This window comes from Odocoileus virginianus, chromosome 18 (assembly GCF_023699985.2).
Source record: "Odocoileus virginianus isolate 20LAN1187 ecotype Illinois chromosome 18, Ovbor_1.2, whole genome shotgun sequence".
Taxonomy (NCBI): Eukaryota; Metazoa; Chordata; class Mammalia; order Artiodactyla; family Cervidae; genus Odocoileus; species Odocoileus virginianus.
Window position 1 is genome coordinate 17,508,178 of NC_069691.1, and position 23,337 is coordinate 17,531,514.

General features: G+C 36.1%; 1 protein-coding gene across 5 annotated transcripts in view; it reads right to left on the reverse strand.

Annotated features, from left to right (window-relative positions):
* Positions 1–2,099: 2,099 nt before the first annotated feature.
* The window catches only part of ZNG1A (Zn regulated GTPase metalloprotein activator 1A), a 49,663-nt gene continuing 28,425 nt past the window's right edge, over positions 2,100–23,337 (reverse strand). For 3 of the 5 annotated variants that reach the window (XM_020912628.2, XM_020912625.2, XM_020912627.2), the window contains exons 10-16: positions 18,893–18,949; positions 16,078–16,129; positions 10,721–10,789; positions 10,553–10,618; positions 8,351–8,480; positions 7,178–7,320; positions 2,100–2,657 (exon numbers count right to left, since the gene is read on the reverse strand). In XM_020912628.2, the coding sequence (XP_020768287.2) occupies positions 7,214–7,320; positions 8,351–8,480; positions 10,553–10,618; positions 10,721–10,789; positions 16,078–16,129; positions 18,893–18,949 (481 nt within the window). In that variant the 3' untranslated portion in view covers positions 2,100–2,657; positions 7,178–7,213. Of the gene's footprint in view, positions 2,658–4,336; positions 6,991–7,177; positions 7,321–8,350; positions 8,481–10,552; positions 10,619–10,720; positions 10,790–16,077; positions 16,130–18,892; positions 18,950–23,337 lie in introns of those variants that run through there. The other 2 variants (XM_020912626.2, XM_070480391.1) reach the window with 2 other exon arrangements.

The following is a 23,337-nucleotide window of genomic DNA, read 5'->3' on the forward strand; positions in this document are numbered from 1 at the left end:
GCAAGAGATCCAACCAGTCCATCCTAAAGGAGATCAGTCCTGGGTGTTCATTGGAAGCACTGATGTTGAAGATGAAACTCCCAATACTTTGGCCACCTGATGCAAAGAGCTGATGCACTTGAAAAGACCCTGATGCTGGGAAAGATTGAGGGCAGGAGGAGAAGGGGATGACAGAGGATGAGATGGTTGGATGACATCACCAACTCAAAGGACATGAGTTTGAGTGGACTCGGAGTTGGTGATGGACAGGGAGGCCTGGTGTGCTGCGGTTCATGGGGTCGCAAAGAGTTGGACACAACTGAGCAACTGAAGTGAACACAGTCAAAGGCTTTGGTATAATCAATAAAGCAGAAGTAGATGCTTTTCTGGAATCCTCTTGCTTTTTCTATGCACCAACAGATGTTGGCAATCTGATCTCTGGTTCCTCTGCCTTTTCTAAATCCAGCTTGTACATCTGGAAGTTCACAGCTCACATACTGTTGAAGCCTGGTTTGGAGAATTGTGAGAATTACTCTGCTAGCGTGTGAGATGAATGTAATTGTGTGGTAGTTTGAACATTTTTTGGAATTGCCTTTCTTTGGAATTGGAATGAAAACTGAACTTTCCCAGTCCTGTGGCCACTGCTGAGTTTTCCAAATTTGCTGGCATACTGATTGCAACGCTTTCACAGCATCATATTTTAGGATTTGAAATAGCTCAACTGGAATTCCATTACCTCCACTAGCTTTGTTCATAGTGATGCTTCCTAAGGCCCACTTGACTTTGAATTCCAGGATGTCTGGCTCTAGGTGAGTCATCACACCATCTTGGTTATCTGGGTCATGATCTTTTTTGTATAGTTCTTCTGTGTAGTCTTGCCACCTCTTCTTAATATCTTCTGCTTCTGTTAGGTCCATACAATTTCTGTCCTTTTTTGTGTCCATCTTTGCATGAAAAGTTCCATTGATATCTCTAATTTTCTTGAAGAGATCTCTAGTCTTTCCCATTCTATTATTTTCCTCTATTTCTTTGCACTGATCACTGAGGAAGGCTTTCTTATCTCTCCTTGCTAGTCTTTGGAACTCTGCATTCAAATGAATAGCTCTTTCCTTTTCTCCTTTGCCTTTAGCTTCTCTTCTTTTCTCAGCTATTTCTAAGGTTTCTTCAGACAATCATTTTCCCTTTTTGCATTTCTCCTTCATGGTGATTGTCTTGACCACTGCTTCTTGTACAATGTCATGAACCTCTGTCCATAGCTCTTCAGGCACTCTATCAGATCTAATCCCTTGAGTCTATTTGTCACTTCCACTGTATAGTTGTAAGGGACTTGATTTAGGTCATACCCGAATGGTCTAGTGGTTTTCCCTACTTTCTTCAATTTAAGTCTGAATTTGGCAATAAGGAGTTCACGATCTGAGCCATAGTCAGCTCCCGGTCTTGATTTTGCTGACTGTATAGAGCTTCGCCATCTTTGGCTGCAAAGAATAACATGAGTCTGATTTTGGTGTTGACCATCTGGTGATGTCCATGTGTACAGTCTTCTCTTGTGCTGTTGGGAGTCTGCTATGACCAGCGCATTCTCTTGGCAAAACTCTGTCAGCCTTTGCCCTGCTTCGTTTTGTACTGCAAGGGCAAATTTGCCTGTTACTCCAGTTATCTCTCGACTTCCTACTTTTACACTCCAGTCCCCTATAATGAAAAAGACATCTTTTTGGGGTGTTAGTTTTAGGTCTTGTAGGTCTTCACAGAACTGTTCAAATTCAGCTTCAGCATTACTGATAGACTTGGATTACTGTGATATTGCATGGTTAGCCTTGGAAACGAACAGAGATCATTCTTTTTTTTTGTTTTTTTTGGACCTTGGTTAAGAATAATGTATCAATATTGGTTCACTAATTTTAAGAAATGTACCATACTACTGCCAGTTGTTAACTGTGTGAGTATAAGGGGTAGGGGGTGGATATGGGCATTCCCTTCTACTCTTTGCTCTGCTCAGTTTTTCTGTAAATCTAAAATTGTTCAGAAAATTATAGTTTATTAAAAAATTAAACACGAGGAAAGGGGACTAGTAGCCAAAAAGTAGAAATTCAAATGTCCATCAACTGATGAGTAGAATAAAATATGGTCTATAGAATTTTATTCAGCAATAAAAATAAACAAAATGCTGATCCATGCTACAATACGGATGAACCTTGAAAACATTATGGTAAGTGAAAGGAGTCTGAATGGGCAAACCTTTTGGAACAGAAAGTAGATGAGTGGTTGCTGGGAAATAGGGGCAGGAGAAATGGAGAGTAACTGCTAACAGATACAGTCTGAGAGCTATGAAAATGTTCTGGAATTAGACAGTTGTAATGGTTGCTCCTTTTCCTGGGGACATACTAAAGCCAAGGGTAAGTTTTCTGTGAATTATATCTAAATAATATTGATGTACAAAATGTTATTTAGTTGTGTCAGTGGCTCTTTGCGATCCCATGGATTGTAGCCCGACAGATTCCTCTGGCCATAGGATTTCTCAGGCAATCCCACTGGAGTAGAGAAGCCATTTCCTCCTTCAGGGGATCTTCTTAACCCAGAGACTGAACCCACATCTCCTGAATTGCGGATTCACTTCTTTCAATATCACCTCCATGTCTCCTCCACAGGTGGATTCTTTACCACTGAGACACCTAGGAAGCCTATACAAAATACATCAATGTAAAAAATACAGAGCTGTATCAATGAAAGGAAATTAACTGAGTTCTTTGGAAACAAATCAAGTTTATTATGGCAAGTAATTCTTTAAGGAAAAAAAAAAAACCACGGGAGAGGCGACTCTCTGTCCCATCTGATTCTTTAGTGTTGCCTTGCTTTGTGCTCATGAAACACTGAAACATTTAACATGGGACCCAGTGCATAGTGGGAGATTACGTCTTTCCTAACACTGAATAGGCTTTTTTCCTGAACAAATCTATCAGGGCATCACAAACACCATCCATACTACTTAGAAAAACCAACCTTTCTAAACTACTATACATAAAAGATACGTATCTAATTTCTCTCCATTTCACTATGAAAATTAAAGGCAATTTGGTTATTGGAAGTTAAGGTTGATTCTAATATTAGGACATTCTGAGAAAAAACAAATCTTGTTCTCCCTTCTCATCACAGTAGGCCAAGTTGCTAGACATTCAAAGACAGAATTCACTTCTTTCAATATCACTTCCACATTGTATGGCATTCCTAGAACTGGGAAAGGCCTTTCAAAGAAATCTAGAAGTACAGTTTTCCACCTACACTACTAATCCAAAGGAGATATTTATTCAATTTGTAGCCAGCAACCAAGCCCACAGATGTTTAAAAGCCTTTTAGCTTTATTTTGCTGGTAATTCCCTTCAAACTTCGTAGTCTAGGAATTAGAGACCCTTTCAATCCCTGGTCTTCCCTCACCTCTGGGATGGCTCTTCCTGCAGCTATCTTAAATTCAGTACCAGTGTTCTTGCCCTTTCACTACAAGCTGGAAAGGCCTAGGAAGAACCATTTGTTTTAAGAAGTTGTGCAGAACCCTGAATATTTATCAAATCTTGCTGGAAAAGAAGAATTCACATTTACTGAATCTCTATATTCAGGGTGCTTTAAATATAATCCCTGGAACAATTCAGAGATTTGCATTTTACCTCCATTTTATGAATAAGGAAGCAAGGGCTCAGCGAGATTTGGTAATTTATCCTATATTACTCAGTAAACTATAAAGTTACAAATGAACTATGCCTAAACCATGATTATTGTCATTACCCTGAAATCACAATACCCTGAGCATTTTCTATGGGTAGCAGAATAATGGCCCATGTTATTAAACTGTTAGATTTCCATTATAAAAATAAAATCTCTTGAGGATATAGATTGATGGCTCCAAAGCCCTCTGAAGTGTAGGTTAAACTGGTAATGTCTCTGATGAATGAAAAATTTCACTTTGGAAAAATAAGAACAAAGAACATAACAATATATTTAAAAGAACATATAAATAACATAAAAATACAGTTAAAAAAATTTAAATTAAAACAGTAAGATGCCAGTCCATCCAGAAGGGCAAAGGTTAAAATGTGTTAAGTAGGTTTGTAAAAATGGTTAAGTAAGTTAGGTTAAGTAAGGTTAAAGGTTAAGTAAGTAGGTTTGGAAAAATGGGTACTTTCATATACACCTATATCACAGCAGAAAGGTACCTCCATTTGGGAAGGCAATTTATCTATCAGTATCTATTAAGAACTTTTAATGTGCATATCCTGGAAGCCAGTGATTCCACTCTTACATATCTCTTCTAGAGAAACACTTGTCACATAAAAACAAAGAGGCAAAAAAAAAAAAACAGAGGCACACATAATGTTCACTGCAGCACTGTTTGCAATGTCAAAAACAGAAACAATTAGTTCATTTGTCACAGCAATCAACCACATCACTTGTCCAGCTCAAAACCCATCAGTCACTTCCCAGGGCTTTCAGAATAATCCAAATGTTTTCCTCTTTACCCCAAATCTTTTCCTCAGAAGCAAAAGGCCTGGCCCTGGCTTACAACTCCAATCCTATCCCATACCCATCTCATGCCTGGCTTTCTCACCTTCCATCACCCTCGCCTTCTTCATGGTTTTCCAGCACGCTACACTGGTTCCCATGTAAAGGCTATCTCCACTGCTCGCTCCTCTGTGTAGAAACTTCTCCCTGACTTTGCATGAATGACTCCTTTTAACTCTAGTCTCAACTTAAAAGCCACCTCTGGCAACCTGGATGAATCTTGAAGGTACTATGCTAAGTCAAATAAGTTACAGAAAGACAAACACTGTAGGATCTCACTCATATGTGGAATATAAAAAACAGACATAATAAATGAGCGCAACAAACCAAACAAAATGAACACATGGATGAAGACAATGGTTACCAGAGGCGAAGGGGATCAGCTGTATGGGGAAGGATGGAAATCAAATTTCTGCTGGTGAGCACACTGTAGTGTATACAGAAGTGAAAATATAATGTACACACAAACCTAATACAATGTGAAAAATGAATTTCACCTCAATTTAAGAAATAATTTTTTTTAAAGTATGACAATTCTGCCTAAATTATACTATAGATTCAATGCAATCCTAGTTAAAATTCTACCAGGCTTTTTGAAGAAACTGACAAGTTAATGACAAAATTTATATTGAAAACAAAAATATCTAAAATAAATATAACAACCCTGAAAAAAAAAGAAAGAACAAGATTAGAATATTTACATTACCTAATTTCACAACTTACTCTAAGGATAAAGTTACCAGGACAGTGTGCCATAAAAGAGAAAAAAAAAGAATGATTCAAGCTGTCTGAAATATATTCTCAGTAAAATAACATACCTTCTTTTTCTCATATTTTCTAACAAGCTTAATTTTGTTCATTTTTATTCTTCAGCATTTCAGAATGTCATTGTGATTTTTAAGACATCTTTATTTATTCATTTTTGGCTGTGCGGGGTCTTTATTGTTGCATGCAGGCTTTCTCTAGCTGCAGTGAGTTGGGGTGGCTTATTGCGGTGGCTTCTCTTGTTGTGGAGCACAGGCTCTCAGAGCCCACAGGCTTCAGCAGTGGCACATGGGCTCAGTAGCTGTGCTGCATGGGCCCAGCTGCCCACGGCATGTAGAATCTTCCTAGACCAGGAACTGAACCCGGGTTCCCTGCATGGGCAGGCGGATTCCTAACCACTGGACCACCATGGAAGTCTCATTCTGATTTTTTAAACTTATTTTTAACTAGAAGATAATTGCTTTACATTTTGAGAACTTCATTGTACTTTTCCTGAACCTTCATGTCATACATGGTAGTGGTTACGGAATAACTCAGTTTCATTTTCTTTCTCCTTTGAATGTTTCCTAAAATGTTTCTCTTTGTTCCTCCTCTCAATGAATTTGTTAATTCATAACATGTTTGAACTCAAGTATTAACTTAAATAAATTCTACATCCCTTTGGTGCAATGGGGAAAAAAAGACAATGAATCAAAATAATGTCCACAGAAACACACACACACAAGTGATTTTTAGCAAAGGTGCAAAAAGCTTATTCAAAGGGGAAAGAGTTTTCAAGACATAACAATAGAACAATTAACTTGAGATGGATTGTAATACTAAACGTGAAGAGCTAAAAATTATTAAGTTCCTGAAAGAAAATATAGGAAATATCTTTGTGACACCAAGATTATCAAAAAGTTCTAAAACAGGGCACACACATGCTCAGTTATTTTGACAGTCTTCTGATATTTAACAACCATTAACTCTTCTTTTAATTCCACCTCATGCCTTTCTCTTACTATCTGAATATAGTTATGCTGACCTGGCCTTCATAAGGAATAGGAGAAAAGTAATCCAATATATACTTACTTACACATCTACTATTTATATAAAGATAGTTAAATTATCAAAAGTTATCTGTAATTATATTTAAAGTACCCTGTCACTTTTTAGTTTACATTGAAAAATAAAGAAGTTCAAAAAACCCAAGATGGATTTAATACCAGCAGTAAAATCTACTCTAAAATTAAAAGTTCTATAATTGAAATCTTTGAAATATATTGTGAAGTGAATGGCTGAAGTTCCATTACACTGACTACCAATAAGGCTTAGAATCTGACTCTAAGAATAAGAGAGAGTCTCAAATAATTTCTCTGACTCAGAAATTACAAGTAATTTCTTATAAGTCTCTACCACAATAAAGCTCTTATTTCCCTTAATAAAAATAGTGACATTATTTGTTTTTAAAAATTTTTGCTATTAACAATAAAATTACATCCAAGCAATCAGCTAAAGTTCTAAGGGAAAATGATAATGCTGAAATAAGAATAAGTTTTACCATCTTTAAAAATTCTTTTTAATTGGAGGATAATTGCTTTACAGTATTGTATTGGTTTCTGGCATACATCAACATGATACCACTATTACTACTAAAATTTCCATGGGTGAGAATTTCAGCATATGTAAACTCCAAAGATAAGTTTGCGAATCATCTGTCTACAAAAAAAAAGTCATAGGAAATTACGTTTTATTGAATGAATGTCAAGGGTTTTATATTACTGATTTACTATATTTATGTTTTCTGTAAAATAAATACTATTTTAAAGGATACACTGTAATTCATAGGAAAAGTAATGCAAAAAATAGATGCTTGAAATACATCCAACAGGAAACTTATTCTCACTTTTATCATCCGTCCCTTTTGGTGATGCTTCTAGTGTTATGGACAAACTTGATCCTCTTGGAAATGTGTTGCCCATCGCTTTTCTGTTTCAGTCACAGTAGCTATAAATAGTTGTTTAAGAATATCCTTATCTAAATTTCTGCCTGTAAACAGAACAAAATATGGTATGATTATATTATGCTTATTAAAATGACACAGTTTACCTATCAAGTCTAGACCATTAAATGCTTGATAATCTTCAGAAATTTACGAAAACAATGGTAATTAGTGCATCCTTCCCTAACTTTCTTAATTAAGTCCCTGAGAACCAAGCTGACATTTTGATTAATCACTTTTCTAAAATTATTTGAAGAAGAGTAAAGGGCAGGACTTCTCTAATGGTCCACTGGTTAAGAATCTGCCTGCCAATGCAGGGGACACAGGTTCAATCCTCCTTCAGAAGATCCCACATGCTGCAAAGCAACTAAGCCTACAAGTCGCAACTACTGAGCCAGTGCGCTACAGTCTGTAAACCTCAACAACTGAAGCCCACCACAATGAGACATCCACGCTCCACAACTACAGAGCAGCCCCTACCTGCCACAACTAGAGAAAGACCACATGCAGCAACAAAGACCCAGTGCAATCAAAAATAAATAAGTGCAAATAAATAAGAATAAAAAAGCTCTGCTTTCTATTTAAAAAAAAAAAAGCAAAGGACTTAACAAGTCCTTATGATGTTATCACATAATTAGCACAAATACATTAACCACAAGCTTATTTGAATTTACAAAAGAAGTTCAGGTTGGCTAGCACTGCTTAGGTAGAGCATTATAGCCCTCTATTTTTTAAAAAATATTTATTTGTTCATTTATTTGACTGTATTAGATCTTAGTTGTAGCGTGCAGGAACTCTTAGCTATGGCGAATAGGATCTAGTTTTCTGATCAGGGATTGAGAGCGCAGAGTCTCAGCCACTGGACCACCAGCGAAGTCCTTTTTTTTTTTTTTTTTGCTTTAGAAATTTAACTGTCTATAAGGGGAAAATATTTGAATAGATATGTATGTACATATATATATATATATATATATACACATTACTTTGCTGATTACTTTGTTGTATGCCTAAAAATAACACAACATTGTAAATCAACTATATCTCAATTTTAAAAAAAGTTAACTGTTGGTTACTTACCAATAAGGACTAATCGATTTGTTCTCTCACTGTCATCTTCCCAGTTCACTGGTGTCTCCTCCAGATCATATAGCTCATGGACACCTTGGACAATCACTTGTCGTGGTTTGTCTTTGATTGACACTAGCCCCTTCTCAGAGGAGAATAACCAATCAGTCACAGTTTGAATTTAAAAGCAGAAATTGAGCACCAATGTTAATGCATTAATTATCCCTATTTCTTTTTAAAATACAGAATATAAAGAACATACTGTTAAAATTCCTTAATTTCAGTTATTTGTGCATTAAAGTTTCCTAAAGCCTCCAATTTTTAAAACATGTTTCCGCATACATTAATTTTTTTAAAAAATCCCTACTTCTAATGATAAATATATGTATTATGATGTGTATTCAGTGTTATCACAACGAAAAACTGAAACTAAATGATAAAACATGTTATGTATCAAATTCTACCGATTATTCTACTTTTAAAGACTTTATACTTATTTCCATTTTAGTAGGAAAATTTGAGATGTTTAAAGGATTTTGATGATAATATGTTTTTCAATGAGTTGCATTAAATGAAGTAGATAATGATGAAATAAAGGAAAAGAAAAACTATTTTATTTATCTGGATAAAATCCACTTTATATTGATTTGTAGAAAGAAAGAGCAAATTATCTAATAAACTGGCTCCTATGGGGATGATATAATTTCTCTGAAATAGTGTTTATTAATTATACATATTTATTATAAAATAATACAATATTGAAAAATAATAAGAGACAAACCACTGTCATTACCACCTCACAATTCCTGTGTATTTTTGGTAATATTCATGTATTTTGGGTGTATGTTCTTCCAGTTACTTTTTCTTGTGCTGTTTCATTTTCTGCTTTTTAAAGTTGAGTTTTAATATGTAAGAACAAACATTTTGAAAATAATTACCTAAGCATTAATTTTATACGTATATAAAGTCTTTGAAGTATCAGCTGTTACTAGAGTTCACATTTTAAACATATTGATTATTATCAGACTAATACTCCGTAAGAGCAAAGAGAAGGAACTCTATGAAGAGAAACGCTATGTTGTCTCAGATGCCCCAGTGTTGCTGTGATGAGAGGAAGGCCAAAAGGAGAACCAAAGAAAGGAAGAACCAGAGAAAATATCACATATCTAAGAACAAAATCCAAACTGGGATGGTGCAAAATGAGCCACCGAACTCTCTACAGAGTGGTATATGTGACTGCTTAATTTTAGGTAACCACCCTACACTCACCAGGGATGCAAGGAGTTACAGAAAGAAATATGATCTTTCAGTTAGGATCATAGAATGCAGATGGGGACAGAATCACAGAGAAGTAGCAGACCTGGCTTAGTTCCTCTGGGTGGGAATGATTGGGGAGTACACTGGGATTCACCTGTGTTCCTTTGCAGTGCCAAACCCAGGTAGAGCCCGCACAGGAGGTAAAGAAATCTAAATATTTTCCCTGTCACTCTAGTGACCCCAGGAAGTTGGATGCTAACCAGAGAATCTAGTTACTAACAATAATGATAATAAACAGCATTAATAAAACCCTAAGCACACTTCTGGAAACATAAGACTGCTGACTGGTTAAGCACACAACCTACAACCCACTGCTCCCTGGAAAAAACACCCTGTGTGACATAATAAAGTCAGATAAACATGAACGGATTTCCAAACATAGAACAAGAATTCTTTTAGTCCTTCATAACTTTGTTGCACTGTATATCAGATGTTCAGTGTCTCCTAAATGCATCAAGAAGCATAAGATTCGGCTGTGGCAAGCTTTCTTCTGTTAATGAAGCTCTCTTAGAGTAACACAAGAAAACATTCTGTTTTCTCTGACTGACCACAAGTTGTTACGCCAAGAGGAGGGAAATTTCAACAAGTCAAGCTCATTAGCCAGATAACTGCTCAGAGCACCTGGGAGTAGAGAGCAAGAGGGGATGTTCCAAGGCATGCAGGTTGTTTAGCTGCAGCACCTGGTGAAGCTGTGCAAATAAATCATGCTTTTATGCAACTATGCAATGACTTTCAAAGCTTCTTTTCAGAAATGGAAATAAGGAAAAATGAAAACACACAAAGGTTATTTGAACTAAACCTAGTACTTGTGTTTTTGACTAACTATGGGGGCTTTTTTCTAACAGCCAAGAAAGGGACTTTGTCCAAAAGTATAAAACCATAAGCTGTGTACCACACCTTCAGTCGTATGACCTCCATGCAGTCGTCATCCCTGTTCCTCACATTCTTTTCCCACAGAAGATTCTGTATCAAGTGACATATTTTAATAAGATCAACCACTGCTCAGAGGAACAGCTACATGACAAAACAATTGATAAATCATTAATAAGTTAAAAGTGCATTCACCTGAATATAAACATTTAGACTTTCTTCCTCTGCATTTCCTGGTACTTCAAATGTGACTGTAATAATACTCTGTAAATCAAGAGATACTCGATAATGATTTTTTTTATAATAATGTCAATCTATTTTTTTTCAAATCACAAGTTTCAAAATGACAAGTAAGGAAACATTCATGGACATTTGTGTTGCCTTAACAATTGTATTTGGTATATCTTTTTCACCACATTTGTTGATTTTTGAAATCAGCAACTCCACATTCTATATTCTGTAGCTAGTCAATGGTTTAGTATTTACACAGAGAAACTCTTATGAAAAGATACTCATTGTTTAATGCATTCTTTACAAGATTCTCAGGATTAGAGGGAGGTTAATATAAAGAGTGTATCAGCTATGCACTAAATGAGGTACTTTTGCCTGGGTCATTTTATTTCATCTCATCATCTACTCATGACAACAAACCGTGGATTAAAGAGAATGATTTTCCATTTTATAAACTAGGAAGGATGAGGCTCAGAAAAAAATAAACTACCCAGAGCCAGGAATAACACTCAAATGCAAAGGTTCTCTGGGAAATATAAATACAAATTGAAAGATTCAGTTTATCTCTAACTGAACATGTTCCAAGAGAAGAAGAGTTCCTAGAGATGAGAATGAGTTTTAGAAAGTTGACATCAACATTTACAGAATGTTAACTTTGAGATTTATTTTTTCTCCTGATCTTGATAAATCTCTCACTGACCACTCTAAGGAATCAGAAGCTTAAGATTTCCTCTAGCTGAGCACATAATTAAAATCCAAACCTCCATTTGCCACAGTAACCCAAAATTTTAAAATTAATGATAAAAATACACAGGAGCTAAGCATAACACAACAAAAGCAAAAACCCCATCTTGGAGAATAAGATGCTCAAGCCAAGCTTTAAAACAGACAGAAAGAATACAGTAATATACAGCATTGCATAATTGCCTAGAAACACATATCTTAACATTACAAATCACACATAAAAATCCATACCAAAATGTATAGCAAGTCATAAAGCATATCAAAATACATAGCAAAAAGACTGCCAAATGAAACATAATTTGTTAATTTCAAAAGACAGCAGTAATTTAACCTTTAAAAATGCTTATTCAAGTTGGATAACTTGGCTTTTAATGTTGGGAATGTCTCAATATAGGACTCAATACTGTACCAGGAATTATTTTTGCTTTTGGCAAGTTAGAGATATGATGGTATTTCTAAAGAGTGCAATTAATTCCAATGTGAAATTTTTTAAAAAGTTTTTAAAAACTAAAATGATGCATCATGGGACTCAAGGGAGAGAGACATTTTAGAACCAGATGTTTTTCTGTACCAATAAACTCTTCTCATATTAGACAAATCCTAAAGAAGATGAAGTGGCTTAGTGGTAAAGAATCCACCTGCCAATGCAGGTTCAATCCCTGGCTCAGGAAGACTCCCTGGAGAAGTGAAAGTGAAGTCCTTCAGTCGTGTCTGACTCTTTGCGACCCCATGGACTGTAGCCTACCAGGCTTCTCCATCCATGGGATTCCCCAGACAAGAATACTGGAGTGGGCTGCCATTTCCTTGAAACAGCAATTCACTCCAGTATTCTTGCCTGGGAAGAATACTGGACCGAGGAGCCTGGTGGGCCACAGTTCATGGGTTGCAGAAGAGTCAGACATAGCAATTAAACAACAATAAAGAAGATGAAACCCATAAATGTGCAGTGCAGAATATTAGGGTCTCAACTCAAGAGTTCACCACTGGCTCTACTAATAAGTATACATAGATTGACACCTGGGTTTTCTCATCTACCTTTCCCCATTCAAACCCAGTTCCTCTTTATCAGAATGAACAAGAAATCCCTGAAAAACAAACAAATGCATTAAACATCATTCAGGGATAAAACTTTAATGACACACATAATATGTTCTAGGTATTACCCATTTCAGACTTTTTCCAGTTTATTTGAATCTAAAATTAACTCTCCTTTTCCTGTACACAGAAAGAAGCAGAAAACTGAAGCAGTAATTTAGAAGACTAAAGCAAAATAAGGTACTGCCCCTAAAATAAAATTTAGGAATAACTCTTAAATATTAGGATTTTGGTCTGTTTGTTCTTTAACCTACCGGGTTATCTCCCTCACTTTCCCACTCTTTTGCAATCAATATCTAACATGTAGTAACATGCAGTAACTTCTGTATCTTTTTTTATCTGGAAAACTAAGCCCACTAATGTGCTTAAACACAAAATCCCTTTCTCCACACTCCACTCCTCTGGCTTCTTTCCCTGTGACACCTCTGCTATGATATCCTGCCACCAGGTACACAGATAAACATTTGATGTCTTTATCCAAATCACTCTGCCTTCTAGATTTCCCTATTTCTATTATTAATAATAGGTCCCTTTTGTCCATTTAGGCTTGTTTCCCATCACCTCCATCTTTCCTTCCTGCTCACCATCAGTTAGTAAGGCTATCCAAGCAAGCCGACCTGTTTAACAGTGCTCACTGTCTACCATTTCCATTCTTACTGTAAACAACACAGATCAGGTCCTCATCACAGGGTATATGGACTTCCGCAGTATCTTCCTGCTTGGTCCCCTGACTCCACACTCCAATCCAGCTTACTGGACACTGTCTAATAGTACAGAATGAATTCTCTTTGCCTAGCAAATCAAAGCCTAATACTTAAGCTCAAATTCTAATACCAAGCATTCATCAGGACTTCTCTTCTGGAGCACTGTTACTTTCCCACTTTTAAAGATCTGGACTGCTCTTCTCCTTATTTCTTTCAGTCCAAAAGAAAGAAAAAAAAAAACAAAAAAACAAAAAGCCTCCTTGTTTAAGGTTTCTTGTTGGTGTATAAATCACAGTAGCAGTTACAACTCTGGAAGAAGGGTTAACGACCGGGAACGGTCACAAAGAAACTCTCTTAACACTTTTGGAAATCTTTATCTTGATCTCAGTAAGAATTACAGAGATATCCGTTCGTGTGTACATACAAATACACATGCACAAATATAAATAAAGATGCACTGACTTGCAAACTAAAAACAAGTATGCTTTACTATACGTTAAAAAAAAAACAAAACAAAAATCTATCTTTCATGAAGCCTCAGATCCAAATGAGACTGTTCATGTAACTGAATCTCACAGTCCTTGGTCTGCAATATTATATTATACTTGGCCCTATGTTGATATACCTAAAGTAGGAAAGTGCATCAGAATCTCCTGTAGAGCTTTTTTAAAAAAGAAAGAAGGACAAAGATTGGAATATCACATTTCTTGATTATAAACTATACTACAAAGCTACAGTAAGTTCTACAGAACTGATATAAAAACAGACACATAAGGAAATAGAATAGAGAGCCCAGAAATAAATTCACACTCATATTGTCAATCAATTTACAACAAAGGAGGCAAGAACAGACAACATGGAAAAGAGTCTCTTCAGCAAATGGTACTGGAAAAACAGAACAGCTACAGGCAAAAGAATGAAACTAGACCACTTTCTTATAACACAAACTTGAAATGGATAAAAGATTAAATTTAAGAGCTAAAACCAAAAAAACTCCTAGAAGAAAACAGAGGCACTACACTCTTTGACATAAGTCTTGGCAATTATTTTTTTGGATCTATTTCCTTGGATAAAAGCAACCAAAACAAAAGAACGGAAATACATCAAACTAAAATATTTTTGCAAAGCAAAAGAAACCTTCAACAAAATGAAAAGGCAATTTGCAATTGATTTGTCTAACACATGATTAATATCCAAAATACATAAAAAATCATACAACTCAGTATCACAAAAAACCCAAACAATCTAATTCAAAAATGAGCAGAAGACCTGAACAGACATTTTTGCAAGGAAGACATACAGATGGCCAACAGACACGTGAAAAGATGCTCAACATTACTAAGCATCAGGGAAAAGCAAATCAACCACAATAAGATATGACCTCACATTTTTCAGAATGGCTATTCTCAAAAAGACAACAAATAATAAGTGTTCGTGAAGATGTGGGGAAAACAGAACTCTCATGCACCATTGGTAGAAACGAAAATTGGCACAGCCACTATGGAAAACAGTAATGAAGCTTATTCAAAAACATAGGACTACCATTTGTTGTTGTTCAGTAGCCCAGTCATGTCCAACAATTCCACTTCTAAGAAAATGAAAACAGTAGTTCAAAAAGATACACGCCCCTTAATGTTCATTGAAATACTATGTATTTACAATTGCTAAGATATGGAGACAGGAATCTTAAGTGGTCACCAAGAAATGAATGCATAAAGAAGATATGGTGTGTGTGGGTGCATGCACAGATGCACATATGTATGTGTATACATACAACAGAATATTACTCAACTATAAAAAGACTGAAATCTTGCCATTTGTGACACTATGGATGGGCCTACAAGTCTTATGTTAAGTAAAATAAATCACACAGAAAAAGATAAATACCATGAATTCACTTATATGTAGAAACCCAAAAAGCAAAACAAATGAACATGTGTAACAAGACAGAAACAGACTCATAGATAACAGAGAACAAACTGGTGGTTGCCAAAGAGAAGGGTCAGGGGGATAGGCAAAACAGGTGAAGAGGACTAAGAGATACAAACTTTCAGTTGTAAAATAAGTAAGTCATGAATATTCTGTTAAGAAAAGTTTCTCAGAGGAAAATGACACAAATGTGGTAGTATAGCTCCCCATAAATATGAGCCAAAATGAAGACGGATAAGTATGCTGTTATTGTGGCCCTATTAAAATTGATTCAAAAAATAAGTGACAGTCTCGAGGAAAAGGAGACAATGCAAGACACGCTACGCACTCACAGGCCCCTTCTCAGCGTTTACACGGAAGAGAGACGTTACCCGTAAGTGCCACTGTCCACAAGTTGCTTTAAAAAAGGTGGGTACAGTGAAAATACACTTTGTTCCGAGCATCTTTCCTGCCTTTCCAAAGTCAGTTTTTATTTAAATAAGCCATGGATGTCTATTCCAGACTTTTCCTTAATCAGTTAGTTAAATATACTTAAAAATAGGCTGCATAAAGAACCCCTAGGCCACTTTTATATAGTAATTCTCATCAAAAGAAGTAATCAGAATATGTTGACTGCCATGTAGAACGGAGAAGCCAGAAAGCATGATTTTCTAAGATTTTAAATAATTCTGGTTTGATGAACTCTTATTACACATTAAGAAGCTAGATCTATATGATGACCTCAAGAACATTTAAATTATGAAAACTATCAAAACAGTTAAAATATGCTTTTTAAAAAAGAGTTCTAATAAAACAATTCTAAACAGAACAAGGTAGTTAAAGATGATTTTTTAAGATTTTTTTTTTTACCTGATCAAGATGAGGTTGTGTTGCTGGCACATGTTGAAGTTTTTTCTGCAAACTAAGAATAACTGGTTATAAATTCAGAGCTCAACATATTTCTCATTTCACCTTATATATTACTTAGAGACAAAGCTAAATAGGAGAGAACTTCCACAGCTGAATCTGTTACATAGTTCCAATTTTACATGCTGTTTACATATTCTAATAGACAAATGCTAGGAGACTGCTTACAAACCCCTCATAAAAATGTACATTCATTGACATACATACATATACACACAATATAGAGAAAAACTAATCTTAACTATTTTATGTAGTTAAATACTTTTCTTCTTATTTCCAAAAGACCTAAAATAGGCCTAGGAAAATATACCTAAGCATTTTACAACTGCTGAACATTTCATCTACTCTCCCCGTGAAAATAATGCTTGAACCTAAAGAAAATTAGAAGAGTAAGTTTTTTCCATATCAATGTTTTCCCTTGAATATATCTACTTTAAAAAAATTAACAGTATCCATGAACATAAGCCTTCTATTCAGTCAGTTACCAGTGGCTGACAGAAAACTAAAAGACTCCTAGAAATGCATTGTTCTGATATAAAAGAAGCTAAAGATCAATATGCCATAACGAACTACAACCATAACAACTGCAGCATACATTCAGAGACGGACGGGGGTAGGTTGGGAGGAGGAAAAGGACTTAAAACCTTGCAGATGTTTTGCCTTGGAGAACAGTGAGGGGTAAATTAGTAACAGCAAGTTTAGGAAAGAGAAAAGGCTAGTAGGAACTGTTGAAGGGAATGAGTGTCCTTGGGGGGTCTCAGTAGGGACAGTGTCAAATTAAATCCTTCCCAGCTGGTTGCTCAGGAAAGGATTCTCCTGTTAAGCATCTAAGCACGAAGAAAAGTTATGCAAAGACCTTACCCAGAGCAGGGCCTTCATGTTAAGTAGTTATTTCTTTTAAGCATCACTAATGTAGTAAGTGTGGAATGAAATTACTTTGGAAACTTTGAAAAAATTCTATGTTCTTTCCCTGCGTTTAATATTTAATATTGGACAATGACTGCCTACAACTTCCACAGGGAAGAAAAAGTTTTCCTCTACCTTTTAAATCCCTGGGTGGGTCTGAAAATTAGACTGACAAAGATTAAGAAGAGAAAAGCATATACATTCACTCAATAAGGGTTTTGGTTGACAAAGAAAAGTTCATAGTGAAATGAAGACCTGAAAAAAGGGTAAACCTGGGTGTTTCTGTGCCAGGTTTGATGAAGAGTGGAAAGCCACAGAGCTATGACAGGACAGAGGATGAGCCAAATGTGGTAAACAACGGGAAACTGAGCAAGGTCTGTGCCCTGACATTCCCTCCATCATCAGAGATAAGGATGCTCCCTTCCTTTGGGTACAGAGAGGTCACATCTCATATAAGTCATACCTCTCACTATGACTCATCTACTTCAGAGGAAATGGGAGAAAATATTTGCAAACCATGCATCTGATAAGGGGTTAATACCTAAATTATTTAAGAACACCTACATTTCAGCCACACACACACACACAAAAATAATAATCCAAATGAAAAATGGGCAAAGTATCTGAACAGACATTTTTCCAAAGACAATATACAAACGGCTAGCAAGTAAATGAAAAGATACTCAATATCTAATTGTTTTAGAAATGCAAATCAAAACCACAACGCATCTCACCTCCATTGGGACAGCTACTACCAAAACCAACAGAAAATAGGAAGTGTTGGCAAGGATGTGGAAAAATAGGAACATTTATGCACTGTTTGTGGGAATGTAAAATGGTGCAGGTGCTATGGAAAACAATATGATGGTTCCTCAAAATATTAAAAATAGAACTACCACATGATCCAGCAATCTCAGTTCGGGCATATATCCAAAGAATTTAAGGCAGGGTCTTGAAAAGGTATTTGTACACCCAACCCATGATCACAGCAGAATTATTCACAATAGCCAAGAGGTGAAAGCAACCTGAATGTCATTATGAATGAATAAATGGATAAATAAAAAAATGACATATACAATGGAATATTATTTAGCCTTAGAAAGGAAGACAATATTGTCACATGCTACAAAACAGACGAACCTTGAGAACTAAGTGAAATAAGTTAGTGACAATAGGACAAATACTGTATGATTTCACTTATTTGAGGTACCTAAAGTTATCAAATTCTTAGAAACAGATGACACAGTGGTAGTTACTAGGGGCTACAAGGAGAGGAAAACCGGGAGTTGTCATCAGACTGGTACAGAGTTTCAGTTTTGCAATATGAAAAAGTAGATCCATTGCGAACAATGTGAATATACCTAACACTATTGAATGAACTCTACAGTTAAAACTGGTTAAGGATGGTTAAAAAAAAAGATATCAATGACCAGGGAAGAATTATTTGTTCTTTCCCTTATCAAAATGAGTCCCTGGGGAAAGAGATAGGAACCAATCTACAGGAAAAGGAGTGCTTGTGGGAATACCCCAAACTAAAGCTTTCTTTGTATTTCATGTGTTTTCTCATAGGAAGAATTACACACAGTGGTTGGGAAAGAAATATTAACATCAAATCTCTGAAGTTAAGTACCACTTACACTGTAACTTCTGTAGGAAAATACATGTGATTTCCAAACAACCAGTTAGCAAAACTTTCAAGAACATAATCATTAGAAATGATCTAGAACATCAAAGATGTGACAGGAAGCATAAATCAAATGTGCATCTGTATAAATCATTCTTTTAATACCTATAACTGTAGGCGAAAAAATACATTATAGTAAAAATGACCAGAACAGGACAGGAAACATACCTTATTCCAGAGAGACTGTCAAAGGCATGAAGATCTAATACTTTCGCAAGATCAACTCTAAAAGGAAGAACACCAACGTGAAGTGTTAAATTCTGTAAAATACAATTAATAAAGAAAAGCAATCTCTATTTTGCCAGAAATGTAGACATAAAAATTAATTAATATATACTATTTTGGGAAAACATATAACATGACAGGCAAGGAACAAAAAAGCTGTTGTAAAAAATTTCTATGGGATTTATGCATAAAAATTTAAAAACAGAATAAATGGTTTTAGACCAAGGCAGAAAATTATTTTGAAATTGCTTCAATAAACTATAGTGGGGTTTTTGGTTTGTTTTTACTTAAATTGTCTTTTTAGTTCTAAAAACGAGCTTTTCAAACTAGATTTTTATAGCAAAAAAAAAATTGGTTAAAAAACTGAAACCTTTCAAAAGTAGCAGTTTACTACTCAAAGGATGAAATGAGTGAAATTGAACAAGTGTAAATAACGAAGTGGTATAGGAACATTATCTTTGGAATTATTTTATTTCTTTTACTCCATTTTTCATGATACAAGTAGTATCATAATATAAGCAGTCAAACAATCAATACATAAATATTAACTCTAGGACCCTTAGCTATATCCAAAGAATATGGTTTGATTTTATTTCCTTCAGATGGGGTTGCATATAGACTGAAACTTCCTGTTAGTGCTCTATCTGAATAAACATTATTTCTGTTAAAATTATTTAGTGGTAATTAAGCCTTGTTAGGAAAGCAGAGATTGAAGTCAGAAGAGGTTATCATATCACAATCAGCATTCAGTTAAGTTCAGTTCAGTCGTTCAGTCATGTCCGACTCTTTGCGACCCCATGGACTGCAGCATGCCAGTCCTCCCTGTCCATCACCAACTCCCAGAGTTTACTCAAACTCATGTCCACTCAGTCAGTGATGCCATCGAACCATCTCATCCTCTGTCATCCCCTTCTCCTCTCACCTTCAATCTTTCCCAGCATCAGGGTCTTTCCAAATGAGTCAGCTCTTCGAATCAGGTGGCCAAAGTATTGGAGTTTCAGCTTCAACATCAGTCCTTCCAATGAACACCCAGGACTGATCTCCTTTAGGATGGACTGGTTGGATCTCCTTGCAGTCCAAGGGACTCTCAAGAGTCTTCTTCAACACCACAGTTCAAAAGCATCAATTCTTCAGTGCACAGCTTTCTTTATAGTCCAACTCTCACATCCATACATGACTACTGGAAAAACCATAGTCTTGACTAGATAGACCTTTGCTGGCAAAGTAACGTCTCTGCTTTTTAATACGCTGTTGAGTTTGGTCATAACTTTCCTTCCAAGAAGTAAGCATCTTTTTATTTCATTGTTGCAGTCACCATCGGCAGTGATTTTGGAGCCCCCCAAAATAAAGTATGCCACTGTGTCCACTTTCTCCATCTATCTGCCATGAAGTGATGGGACTGGATGCGATTATCTTTGTTTTCTGAATGTTGAGCTTTAAGCCAACTTTTTCACTCTCCTCTTTCACTTTTATCAAGAGGTTCTTTATTTCTTCTTCACTTTCTGCCATAAGGTTGGTGTCATTTGCATATCTGAGGTTATTGATATTTCTACTGGCAATCTTGATTCCAGCTTGTGCTTCATCCAGCCTAGCATTTCTCATGATGTGCTCTGCATATAACTTAAATAAGCACGGTGACAATATACATCCTTGATGTAATCCTTTTCCTATTTATAAAGAATAGTGATTGAGTTCCAATTTTTATGCCAGCCTATGAAACAGTAAGGGCTTCCCTGGTGGCCCAGCAGTGGAATCTGCCTGCAGTGCAGGAGACGGGAGTTCCATCTCTGGGTCGGGAAGATCCTCTGGAGAAGGGAATGGCAACCCATTCCAGTGTTCTTGCCTGAAAAGCAGACAGAGGATCCTGGAGGGCCACAAAGTCCAGGGGGTCGCAAAAGAGTTGGACACGAGTGAGGGACTAAACAACAACATGAAACAGTAAAGGACAGTGATTTCTCCACAAACAAAGCTACAATGAAATGTTTGAAGAAAAATGACAAGCAGTAAGATCAGGTTTCAAAACTAAACTCCAGGGATATGCTGAACATTCATTAAATTTTCTGACAAGGAAAATAAGATTTCACTTGAGAAAAATTTTGTCAAAATTTTTTCAAATATAAAAACATGTAAAAATCATCTCCTTTAACTTAGGGCTGACCAGCTGTGTCTGCTTTGTTCATTCTCAATAGTCTGTCATATATTCATACTTATAGCAACAAGAGTCTGTTAAATTATGAACCTTATCCTGAAACAAGGCAGACAAATTCCCACCTTGTTAAAAGAGGGATACTCCAGAGTTCTACGTTAACAGACTGTAATATTTCAAATTCTTGACATTCTAGATGAGCAGAATTAGGAAAATAATCAAGCAAAGAAGTAAATGTTCCATGAAAAAAATTTCTGAATATCAATTTACAGAAGAGACCAAAGCCTTAATATTAAACATATTTCCTTTCATACCATCACAGTTAAGCAAATATTTATACTGACAGGTGACAAGTGAATGAAGTTTTTCACCAAGTTTGTCATCTTTAACTTAGGAAATAGCTTAAAGTTTAAAAAGTTTACACATGCTAATTATGTGAATATCAAAATTCAGGCCAACTAAACACAAGCTTCTAAACAATCTAGTTTTCACCACAACAGTATTCTTGAGAATACAGATCAGATTTAGAGATTATTCTGCTTTATACCCAGATTCTTTTGATATTTCCAAATCAGACGGTATCAATAAAAGATCTAGACAGGATAAACTGTACAGAGAACAAAAAGTACCAAAGTCCCTCACTGTATCTAACCAGATTCTCAATGGAAAGGAAAAGAGAAAAGTCTGAGGTTCCAGATGAAAGTCGTCATGGACTTTCCCCAAATTTAGTACCGCCATCAAAAAACAAATTTCATCACTTATCCAAGGCATGTAACTAGAAAACTAATTTTCATGGCATCAAATTTTATTTAATTTTTCTCTTCAGAGATAAAAGCAGCAGATCTCTTCCAAAACATTAATATAGAAAAAATAAAAAATAAAAAGACTATTACTATCATGTAAAAACAGAATGGCAGAATGAAGCAAAGAAAGAAGAATAAAGTTCCAAAGCTCATAATTTCTCCTAATTTCTTGAACTATTATGCCAGAAATACCTAATCTTTTCCCTACGAGGAGCTTTCAATTATCCCTATGTCTAAAGACTGCTTTAAGTAGCCTAAAACTAGGAGCAGGAGAATGGAAAAGGAAGAGGGCTCTGGCTCTCTCAGGGGAGGGGAGTTTTCGCTACTACTCCAGAAGTCTTTTCAAAGTTCAGTCAGTCAGACACATGGGCCACCAGACCATCCCAGATCTACGAGTAGTTGATAACATCACATAGTAAGTCTTGACTTCTAGAGCTAAATTTCCAAATGCCTTCCCAAGTGGCATCTCAAACTCAGTGTTTACAAAATGGAACTAATCCCCTTTACCAAACCCAGTGCTATCACTGTGCTGTGTGTGTCCTAAGTTGCTTCGGTTGTGTCCGACTCTTTGCCACCCCATGGACTGTAGCCTGCCAGGCTCCCCTATCCATTAGATTCTCCAGGCAAGTTGGGTTGCCATGCCCTCCTCTAGAGTATCTTCCTGACCGAGGAATCAAACCCACGTCTCGTGTGTCTCCTGCATTGGCAGGTAGATTCTTTACCACTAGAACCACCTGGGAAACTCCACCCCAAAGTTGCTCCTCCTTTCTGAATCTCCTAACTTGGAGAACAGCACCATATTCACTCCATATCACAAGAGTCATACTGCCTTTAAAACCCTTCATGAATAACTTGCTGCCTACTGTAGAAAATCCAAACCATGCATCATGGCAGTCAATACTCTTTGAGGTAATTTCTTCACCTCCATAGTCATATGTCTTTTCCTCTCTGCAACATAATATTAACACAATGTGTTTTGCCCATTCTAAAATATTCACACCTTCCTGGAATACAAAATCCTTCTTATGCTGAGAAAGACACTACTACTCTGGTCCATTTCAAACTGTTCATGGGGTTCTCAAGGCAAGAATGCTGAAGTGGTTTGCCATTCCCTTCTCCAGTGGACCATGAACAGAGTTTTGCCAAGGGAATGCACTGGTCATAGCAAACACCCTCTTCCAACAACACTAGAGATGACTACGCATGGACATCACCAGATGGTGAATACTGAAATCAGACTGATTACATTCTTTGTAGTCAAAGATGGAAAAGCTCTATACAGTCAGTATACTGTATACAGTATACAAGACGGGGAGTGGACTATGGCTCAAATCATGAACTCCTTATTGCCAAATTCAGACTTAAATTGAAGAAAGTAAGGAAAACCACTAGGCCATTCAGGTATGACCTAAATCAAATCTCTTACAATTATGCGATGG